The sequence below is a fragment of the Salmo salar genome, chromosome ssa09, assembly GCF_905237065.1.
Source record: "Salmo salar chromosome ssa09, Ssal_v3.1, whole genome shotgun sequence".
NCBI lineage: Eukaryota > Metazoa > Chordata > Actinopteri > Salmoniformes > Salmonidae > Salmo > Salmo salar.
The window spans coordinates 36,870,605-36,882,046 of NC_059450.1; the positions used below are offsets into that span (position 1 = coordinate 36,870,605).

General features: G+C 41.9%; 1 protein-coding gene across 1 annotated transcript; it reads left to right on the forward strand.

Annotated features, from left to right (window-relative positions):
* Positions 1–5,913: 5,913 nt before the first annotated feature.
* Positions 5,914–11,242, forward strand: dnal1 (dynein, axonemal, light chain 1). The gene is given in 9 exon segments (NM_001141282.3): positions 5,914–5,962; positions 6,806–6,844; positions 6,975–7,084; positions 7,351–7,406; positions 7,542–7,597; positions 7,724–7,850; positions 9,871–10,011; positions 10,257–10,334; positions 10,439–11,242. Coding segments are annotated over 8 exon segments (579 nt in total). The 5' UTR covers positions 5,914–5,959; the 3' UTR covers positions 10,304–10,334; positions 10,439–11,242.
* The last annotated feature ends 200 nt before the right edge of the window (positions 11,243–11,442 follow it).

Sequence of the window (11,442 nt, forward strand, 5' to 3'; positions counted from 1 at the left end):
CAGAGCCCCATTGCGCATGCTTGCGTCAATTCAATGACCGGTTCGATCTGCTCACACTCCATCCAGTCTTCTGGACTAGGCGACAATGATGCGTCGTCATTAAAAAATCGGAACCTTTTGAACTATATTGTGTTCTACTCTTTTTATATGAGGCTATTTGGTATTACCAGAATATACGTTGAAATTGAACAGCTCAAATTGAACAGCTCAACAAACAGGTGTCTTAATTATATCTATTTGTGAGGCTCTGAAAAATCTGAAGATAGTGTGTAAATCATACATTTCAATATCTGTGGAAAGGGTTCTACATGGAACCCAAAACTGTTGGAACCAAAAGGGTTCTACCTGAAACCAACAAGGGTTCTTCAAAGGGTAATCCTATGGGGCAGCCGATGAACCCTTTTAGGGTCCCCTTTTTGAAAAAAAAAATTCTAAGTGTGTTCAGGTATGCAGGAGTAGGACTAGGACTAGGTTATTTCAGGAGCTATAAAAGTTAATGATATCCCAGACTTAGAAAGAGTGGGTGGCAGGTGGGTACATATGTCATGGCATCTGTTTAGCATACTGTCTAGGAAACAGACGCTTTATTGGCTAACGAACATTTCCCTGACATTAAGCTGACACTGTCCAAACAACCATTATGTTATAGTCCCTTTATGATATGCAAATCAGTTGGACAGACTCATTTCCCTAATACCTGCCCTAAGATAATATTTCTAGCAGCAGCACACTGTGCCTGTAATCATAAAGTACCTCAGATTACTCAGAGTACTGGTATAGGATCAGTTTTGCCTTTTACATCATAATGAATAAAGACTATATGGATAGGGAGGATCCAATCTTAGACCAGACACTACTACTCTGAGACACTTTTTTAATATGGGCCGTGAACCGCAGCCATATATAAACCCTGGTAAATTAGAAACGCTCAATGTTCTATGCTTGCCAGCAATGCAGTTTTGTTAAAGAATCTTGATTGTTGTCACGATCGTCAAAAGGAGCGGACCGAGGCGCAACGTGTGTATAGTTCCACATATTTTATTTCAAAGTGAAAATTAACAAAAACAACAAAGAATCAACGAACGTCCAGTACAGAGCGCACTAAGGCACTAACTGAAAACAATATCCCACAACACAGGTGGGAACAATGGGCAACCTAAGTATGATCCCCAATTAGAGACAACGATAATCAGCTGCCTCTAATTGGGAACCATACAAATACCAACATAGAAATAGAAACGCTAGAAACCCCCCCTAGTCACGCTCTTACCTATACACCATAGAGAACCCAGAGGGCTCTCTATGGTTAGGGCGTGACCATTGTTTGGCAACGGTACACCTGGAGGAAGCTAGCCAAATAACCTATAGGCCTGTTACTCTAGTATACACTAGATAGCATAGCCACAGAAAGGTCTTGTTTTCATAAACCAACAATGTTGTGCTAGTTCCATCCAGTGGTAATAACGTTGTAATACAGTCATTGTTAAGAAGGCCAGGGTTTCAAACTTTTCGTGCAAGTTGTCATAGTGCATGAAATGTAAAAGAAAAATGTTTTAAGTGAATGGCCAATGTATTGACAAAATGCATTTTCACAGATTAAATGTTAATGTTCAAAATGAAAGATACTAAACTGAAAGAAGCTTTTATAAGTAAACAAACCATCAAAATAAATACAACATTGTTACATATGAAACCACTAATATCCTCCTGATCAGAATGGGATACAAATGTGTCACGCCTGCTCCTGCTTTTCACCCCTGGCACTCAAGGGCGCCAGGTTCCCCAGCATTACGCACTCCTGCATCCATCATTACACACACCTGCCTTCCCCTGTCACACACATCCACCTGGACTCAATCACCTCTGTCATTAACTCCCCTATATCTGTCTGTTCCCCCGCTCTGTTCCCCGCTTCAGCATCGTTTGTTGAATGTTGTTATTTTGTCCGTGTGCTGACGCTGTGCCTGTCTTGTTTCATGTCTGTTCCTTATTAAATGTTGACTCCCTGGACCTGCTTCTCATCTCCGGTGTCGGTCTTTACACAAATGTATATTTTTGGGGAGGGGCGTGGTAAGACACCGGAAGGAAGTCCGATGATGTGAAAACATAAGAATGTCACTGTCAAGATCAGATATTCGTCTCCTGAGTATTCACCTAACACCTTCGTTCGAGGTGTACTCACCTTCGCTACAAACGAAATAATATGACTTGTAGGTCTTCATGGTCTCTTGAGAACCTTGATGATCTCTAAATGGAGTCAGACGGCAGTGGTGAGGGCTCTGAGGTTGAGCCAGTCCAGGATGAAGTGGGCCTACCTGTGGCTACAGGTGTAGTGAAGACTTCCAACATTTGCCCTGAAAATCCTACCAGAGATGATTTTGGGTCCTGCTTTATGGCCGACCCATACATTGTGTTGGGTTGGCTGAATGAAAAACTGGGAATGGTTATATCTGTGAAAGTGTCGAGAAGTGACATTTTTGAGTATCTGCCTCCAGTAGGAAGCAGACGGTCTGCGTCACATGGCTTGGGGCTTAACCTGTGGTGTGCTTTTCTCTCCGGAGCAGGGGGGGTGCTAAAAGGGGTGATCAGTGTGGTAGCGTTGAGGGTAGAGGTGGCTCAAATGAAAAGGAATATTCCTAGTGTTTGTGACGCACGCCGTTTGCTGAGACACAATGGTGAGACTGAGAATACCTTGTCTGTTGGCCTAGAGTAGGATCAGATCAAATAAAATCTAATTGTATTAGTCACATGCGCCGAAAACAACGTGTAGACCTTACAGTGGAGTGCTGACTTAGAAGCCCATAACCAACAATGCAGTTTAAAAAATATGAATAAGAATAAGAAATAAAAGAAACAAGTAATAAAGAGAAGCAGTAAAATAACAATAGGGAGACTATATACAGGGGGTACAGAGTCAATGTGCGGGGGCACCGGTTAGTTGAGGTAATATGTACATGTAGGTAGAGTTATTAAAGTGACTATGAATAGATAATAACAGAGAGTAGCAGTGGCGTAAAAGAGGGGGTGGGGTGGGGGAAGGGCAATGCACATAGTCTGGGTAGCCATTTGATTAGATGTTCAGGAGTCTTATGGCTTGGGGGTAGAAGCTGTTTAGAAGCCTCTTGGACCTAGACTTGGCACTCCGGTACAGCTAGATGGCAGGAAGCTTGGCCCCAGTGATGTACTGGGCCGTACGCACTACCCTCTGTTGTGCCTTACGGTTGGAGGCTGCGCAGTTGTCATACCAGGCAGTGATGCAGACAGTCAGGATGGTGCAGCTGTAGAACCTTTTGAGGATGTGAGGACCCATGCCAAATCTTTTCAGTCTCCTGAGGGGGAATGCCCTCTTCACGACTGTCTTGGTGTGCTTGGACCATGTTAGTTTGTTGGTGATGTGGACACCAAGGGACTTGAAGCTCTCAACCTGCTCCACTACAGCCCCATCGATAAGAATGGGGGCGTGCTCGGTCCTTCTTTTCCTGTAGTCCACAATCATCTCCTTTGTCTTGATCACGTTGAGGGAGAGGTTGTTGTCCTGGCACCACACGGCCAGGTCTCTGACCTCCTCCCTATAGGCTATCTCGTTGTTGTCTGTGATCAGGCCTACCATTGTTGTGTCATCGGCAAACTTAATGATGTTGTTGGAGTCGTGCCTGGCCGTGCAGTCATGCGTGAACACGGAGTACAGGAGGGGACTGAGCAGGCACCCCTGAGGGGCCCCTGTGTTGAAGATCAGCGTGTCGGATGTGTTGTTACCTACCCTCACCACCTGGGCGGCCCGTCAGTAAGTCAAGGATCCAGTTGCAGAGGAAGATGTTTAGTCCCAGGGTCCTTAGCTTATTGATAAGCTTTGAGGGCGCTATGGTGTTGAACGCTGAGCTGTAGTCAATGAATAGCATTCTCACATAGGTGTTCCTTTTTCCCAGGTGGGAAAGGGCAGTGTGGAGTGCAATAGAGATTGCATCATCTGTGGATCTGTTTGGGCGGTATGCAACTTGGAGTGGGTCTAGGGTTTCTGGGATAATGCTGTTGATGTGAGCCATGACCAGCCTTTCAAAGCACTTCATGGCTAAAGATGTGAGGGCTAAGGGTCGGTAGTTGTTTAGGCAGGTTACTTTAGTGTTCTTGGGCACAGGGACTATGGTGGTCTGCGTAAAACATGTTGGTATTAGAGACTCGGACATGGAGAGGATGAAAATGTCAGTGAAGAGACTTGCCAGTTGGTCAGCGCATGCTCGCAGCACACATCCTGGTAATCCATCTGGCCCTGTGGCCTTGTAAATGTTGACCTGTTTAAAGGTCTTACTTACATCAACTGCAGAGAGCGTGATCACCCAGTCGTGCAGAACAGCTGGTGCTCTCATGCATGTTTCAGTGTTATTTGTTTCGAAGCGAGCATAGAAGTAGTTTAGGTCGTCTGGTAGGCACGTGTCACTGGGTAGCTCTCGGCTGTGCTTCCTTTTGTAGTCTGTAATAGTTTGCAAGTCCTGCCACATCCGACGAGCGACGGAGGATGTGTAGTACGATTCGATCTTAGTCCTGTATTGACACGCTGCCTGTTTGAGCTACCACTCCTTGAAAGCAGCAGCTCTAGCTTTTAGCTCGGTGCGGATATTGCCTGTAATCCATGGCTTCTGGTTGGGGTATGTATGTACGGTCGCTGTGGGGATGACGTCGTCGATGCAATTATTGATGAAGCCAATGACTGATTTGGTGTACTCCTCAATGCCATTGGAAGAATCCCAGAACATTTTCCAGTCTGTGCTAGCAAAACAGTCCTGTAGCTTAGCATCTGCTTCATCTGACCACTTTTTTATTGACTGAGCCACTGGTGCTTCCTGCTTTAATATTAGCTTGTAAGCAGGAATCAGGAGGATAGAATTATGGTCAGATTTTCCAAATGGAGGGCGAGGGAGAGCTTTGTAAGCGTATCTGTGTGTGGAGTAAAAGTGGTCTGGAGTTTGTTTCTCTCTGGTTGCATATGTAACATGCTGATAGAAATGTAGTAAAATGGATTTGAGTTTCCCTGCATTAAAGTCCCCGGCCACTAGGAGAGCCGCCTCTGGATGAACGTTTTCCTGTTTGCTTATTGCACACCAGTATTTCTACTTGCACATTCTCAACTGCACTCTATCACTCCAGTGTTAATTGCTAAATTGTAATTACTTCGCCACTATGGCCTATTTATTGCCTTACCTCCTTACTTCATTTGTACACACTGTATACAGATTTTCCTATTGTGTTATTGACTGTACGTTTGTTTATCCCATGTGTAACTCTGTGTTGTTGTTTTTTTCGCACTGCTTTGCTTTATCTTGGCCAGGTCGCATTTGTGGCCTACCTGGTTAATATAAAGGTGAAAAAAATATATATATATTTGCGGAATACAGCTCATTGAGTGTGATCTTAGTGCCAGCATCGGTCTGTGGTGGTATGTAGACAGCTACGAAAAATACTGATGAAAACTCTCTAGGTAGATAGTGTGGTGAAGCATAAGATATTACAGTTTTTAATGTCCCGATGGTAATCTTCCTCGTACGTCGTGGATTTTATTTTCCAATGATTGCATGTTAGCTAGTAGAATGGAAGGCAGTGTTTTTTGTTGTTGTTGATCGCCTACGAATTCTCAGTAGGCAGCCCGATCTCCGTGGAATAGTGGTAAGGTTTTAATGGGTGCAGTGTTAGTTGGTAGGACACATTTTCACAAAGTTTAAAGATATAACATAACAGTTAGCTGATACACAGCCAATACAGTAGGTGGCGGCATGCACTTATAACATTTGTTTGTTGACCGCCATAAAACCAAAGAAAAAGAAGAAGGAAAAAGAAGAGAAGAAGAAAAAGAAGAAGAGGCGGAGGGTATAGGTAGGGGGCGTGGGAAAGATGTTGCTCGAGCTCCTGCACATGCGTCGTGACTTGTGAAGCTTCAGTCTGTGTCATAGCAACCGGAGAGGACAACATGGTGAGTTGTTTGGCTCCTAAAATGCGTTATGAATGTCGTTTATCAGTAACTTGCTAGCCTGAAAGATTATTTTGCATTTAAAAAAATTCACCAAAACAATGTTAACGTTGTAGCTATAGTACTATTAAATGTTTGCTAGCTACTGCCATAAACACGAACGACGCACGAATCTCAGCCCCATCTAAGGCGTTAACTTTATCTAGCTGAACGACGTTAGCTAATGTTAACCTGGGAAAGGGCTAAAAGGACACGCCTGACGCCCAAACCGATATTTCGATTCATAATTTATATTAAAAAAATGTGGGTTAGGGTCAGTGTTAGGTTATTACGTTTAAGCGTTAGCTGTGTCCATGTAGTCTCTCCCGTAACCTGTCTGCTAGGAACTAGGAAATAGCAATCATTCTCCAGCCGTGATCTTGTGAATGTAACATAACGTTAATATATTATGCATCAGTTTGATAGCTTGTTAGTATGAAGATTAACTCGTGTGAAGATGGCTAGCCAGCTACTGTTAACGTTAGCTAGCTTGCTAAATAACGTTAGCTATTCACGTTAGCTAAAGACACTCAACTAACGTTAAGGTGCTATGTTCAGTTTACGTTAGCGTTGCTATGATCTGAATGATTGATTTGTGCATGATTCGATTATATAACTGACAGCTGTTTGTCAGTGGTAGCATTTATTACATTAAAATAAGCTAGGCATAACGCTGTTGTAAACGTATCTAATGCAAAGGCCAGTCATAGCTGCAACAGTATAGCTGCACGATTAGCTGATGGATTTGCATGACTACTGACTGAGATTTTATCAGTTGAACTAGAAGTTTGAATTATTGTTTCACAGGCAAAACCAACAACCATAAAAGAAGCCCTTGTGAAATGGGTAAGTGCATCAGAGCTCTCTCTTAGCCTGGTCACAGATAAGTTCTGTTTGTGCTGTTTTTTTAACTCTCATGGCAATGGCCAATAGGATTTGACATTACGGCACAAAAGACCTTGTGTGATTTCAACAGGAGGAGAAGGCAGGAGAGAAGGTGGGGGAGGCGAAAGCAGTCAAGCTGTATGGTCAGATTCCTCCTATTGAGAAGATGGATGCTTCTCTCTCCACCCTCATCAACTGCGAGTGAGTGAAACCTTATTCCTCTTAATTCTGAGACCTAATTTCATAGTACAAGGATGGTAAGTCAATATGGGAATATCTGGTGCTCTATTCATTCATAAATCTGATTCTCCTTTGTGAAACTTTATCCAGCTTCGGTCTGAAACCTATTTTAATAGATCAAGGGTGGTCACACACACAAACACACTCTCTATACGAATGTTATGCTGCTGTTCTTTTCTTCTATAAATCCGATTCTCCACTTCCTGTCACTGTGTTCTTCTGAACAGGAAATTGTCCCTGTCTACAAACTGCATTGAGAAAATTGCCAACTTGAATGGCCTCAGTGAGTATGCGTCACACTGATGTGTCTTCATGGAAACAACACTTCAACTAGGGCCTGTAATGTAAACGGAGAGAAGGTGTAAAATGTGTAATCATTTAAAAAGCTGAGACGTGATGCCTTTTCTCTATCTCACAGAAAACCTACGGATATTATCACTAGGGCGGAACAACATCAAAAATCTAAACGGACTGGTGATTATGGCATTTTTGTGATCTACTATATTACTTGTTACTATGTTGTAATCTTAGCCCAAGAATGTTCTTGCATAGGATTAGGAAATTAAATGTTTACTCAACTTGAACTGTCTGTCTCTGCAGGAGGCTGTTGGTGACACGCTAGAGGAACTGTGGATTTCCTACAACCTGATAGAGAAGCTCAAAGGAATTCATGTTATGAAGAAGCTCAAGGTCCTCTACATGTCTAACAACCTGGTCAAGGATTGGGGTAGGCATTGGTTTCATTTCCATGGGCCAAGAGTGTGCCATGCTGCCCTATGTACATAGTCATGGAACACTGGTCACTTGAATAATGTTTACATACAGTTGAAGTTGGAAGTTTACATACACTTAGGTTGGAGTCATTAAAACTAGTTTTTCAACCACTCCACAAATTTCTTGTTAACAAACTATAGTTTTGGCAAGTCGGTTAGGACATCTACTTTGAGCATGACACAACTCATTTTTCCCAACAATTGTTTACAAACAGATTATTTCACTTATAATTCACTGTATCACAATTCCAGTGGGTCAGAAGTTTACATACACTTAGTTGACTGTGCCTTTAAACAGCTTGGAAAATTCCAGAAAATGATGTCATGGCTTTAGAAGATTCTGTTAGGCTAATTGACATAATTTGAGTGAATTGGGGTGTACCTGTGGATGTATTTCAAGGCCTACCTTCAAACTCAGTGCCACTTTGCTTGACATCATGGGATAATCCAAAGAAATCAGCCAAGACCTCAGAAAAATAATTGTAGACCTCCACAAGTCTGGTTCATCCTTGGGAGCAATTTACAAATGCCTGAAGGTACCACGTTCATCTGTACAAACAATAGTACGCAAGTATAAACACCATGGGACCACGCAGCTGTCATACCACTCAGGAAGGAGACGCGTTCTGTCTCCCGGTGATGAATGTACTTTGGTGCAAAAATTGCAAATCAATCACAGAACAACAGCAAAGGACTTTTTGAAGATGCTTGAGGAAACGGGTACAAAAGCATCTATATCCACAGTAAAACGAGTCCTATATCGACATAGCCTGAAAGGCCACTCAGCAAGCAAGAAGCCACTGCTCCAAAACCGACATAAAAAAGCCAGACTACGGTTTGCAACTGCACATGGGGACAAAGATTGTACTTTTTGGAGAAATGTCCTCTGGTCTGATGAAACAAAAATATGACTGTTTGGCCATAATGACCATCGTTATGTTTGGAGGAAAAAGGGGGAGGCTTGCAAGTCGAAGAACACCATCCCAACCATGAAGCGTGGGGGTGCTTTGAGGAATGTAAATTATGTGAACATCTCAAGACATCAGTCAGGAAGTTAAAGCTTGGTCGCAAATGGGTCTTCCAAATGGACAATGACCCCAAGCATACTTCCAAAGTTGTGGCAAAATGGCTTAAGGACAACAAAGTCAAGGTATCGGAGTGGCCATCACAAAGCCCTGACCTCAACCCTATAGAAAATTTGTGGGAAGAACTGAAAAAGCGTTTGCAAGCAAGGATGCCTACAAACCTGACTCAGTTACACCAGCTCTGTCAGGGGGAATGGGCCAAAATTCACCCAACTTATTGTGGGAAGGCTACCCAAAACGGTTGAGCCAAGTTAAACAATTTAAAGGCAATGCTACACTCAATTAGTATTTGGTATGTAAACTTCTGACCCACTGGGAATGTGATGAAAGAAATAAAAGCTGAAATAAATCATTCTCTACTATTATTCTGACATTTCACATTCTTAAAATAAAGTGGTGATCCTAACTGACCTAAGACAGGGAATTTTTACTCTGATTAAATGTCAGGAATTGTGAAAAACTGAGTTTAAATGTATTTGGCTAAGGTGTATTTAAGCTTCTGACTTCAACTGTACTATTTATATATCTACTGCTGTACTAAATTTGTGATTATATTTTACATTTTTTATTATTGTGTGTTGATATTTACTGCATTGATCGATAGGAACTAGGAACATAAGCATTTCGCTGCACCAACCATAACACCTGCTAAACTGTGTACGTGACTAATAAAATGTGATTTGATTTTGATGTTAGCTACACTACACTGTTTGTGGTTGCATGCACAGTCACTTCTGTGTTGTGGACGGTGGAGAAAATGCCCCACCTCAGAAAATTGTACCATGGGAATAAGAGTGGTAATATCCTCATTATCATGCCTGCCTCATGAATAGTCAATTATGATAACATGTTTGATGGTCGCCATTACAACTGTGGTTTTCCATTACAGCTGAGTTCCTGAAGCTAGCTGACCTTCCATCCTTAGTGGACATGGTGTTTGTTGGAAACCCTCTGGAGGAGAAATACTCAGCTGAGGGGAACTGGCTAGAAGAGGCCACCAAGAGGCTGCCCAAGCTGAAGAAACTAGATGGTAAGACTGTCCACCTCCTATTTGTTTTCTCTAATAGGATGCTATATTCCTAGGACTGTATTGATGTCATCCTAAGCTACTTACTATCGGGCTTATCCAAACTACACTATTTTGAGCCAATCTTCAGATAGTGTGGCTCCGTATAGAACAACCTGCTGTCATTTCACATTGCTTATTTCAGTAGTTTTTGCTATTGATGTGTCAACAATCCTAACAGCTTTGGTCTCCATCTCTTTCCTGTTTAGGGAACCCAGTGATCAAGGCGGATGATGACGACGAGGGAGACAGTTAACCCATTCCATTTCATCTCTTACAGTTTACAGGTTGTTGTTTTTAAAATATTTTTATTGAAATGGTTTCTATACCAGCATCATTGAGAATCAATCCACCAGGCAATATCCTATTATCTTATTTGTTCTCTTTTTAGATGTTGAATAAGCTCATTCCACTGGTTGGGAGATGACCTCTCATAGAAGCACATTGCTGAAACTTTTACGGCTCCATGGATGTCATGAAATAAAAAGTAATACGAAAGAGGTAGTAAAGTTAATGTTTGATGTCATGTATGTATGTCACTGTTGCACATATGAAACAGCCTCCTCTGAGGTAACTACACAAACATTATAAAAGGTACATTCACATTGGTCTTGTCCATCAGCCAGCTCTCTAGACTGGGGACAAGATTACATTCCCATTGGTCTTGTCCATCAGCTGGCTCTCTAGCCTGGGGACAAGGTCACAGTCCCATTCGTGAGCAAGACATTTTGTATTTATTTTTAAGCAACCAACCAAGGCAGGCTATGTGCATGTTGATGCCCTGCTCCAAAAAGCACATTTACATTTTTGTATGGGTGCTGATGGTCTTATTTTCACACGATTCCTGACTCACACTCGGCTTGCATGCATAAAGGACGTTAGTTTCGGACCTGTATGCAGCCTTCAAGGAGGAATATGAGGTTGCACACAAAACGGGGTGAAGGCCAGGGGAGAACAATTTTTGAAGTATTTTCTGTGCATGGATGAATACTGTATTTTAAAAAGATGGAAGAAGAACTAAATAAATATATATATATGTAGCTCTAGTCTTGGCTAATAGTACATTCTTTTTCTTACATTTGTATATTATTAGGCATGTTTTGTATAAAATGAATATACTGAGATGTTTATGATTTTTTTAAATGGCATTTTAAATGTTGAAATTTGGTATGTTGCATTAAAAACTATTGAAGTCATGTTTTGTGGTGTTCTATGGGGTTCTTTCATGAGCGCATTATAAATATGTACATACACTATTATTTGACAAGACAATGGCATAATACATTCATTTACATTTACATTACATTACATTCAGGCATAAACAAACAATAAGTAGGTCTACTCTTGTTATTGCAGTGTTCATATCACATCTATGAAATCTAGCTGCAGTCCACC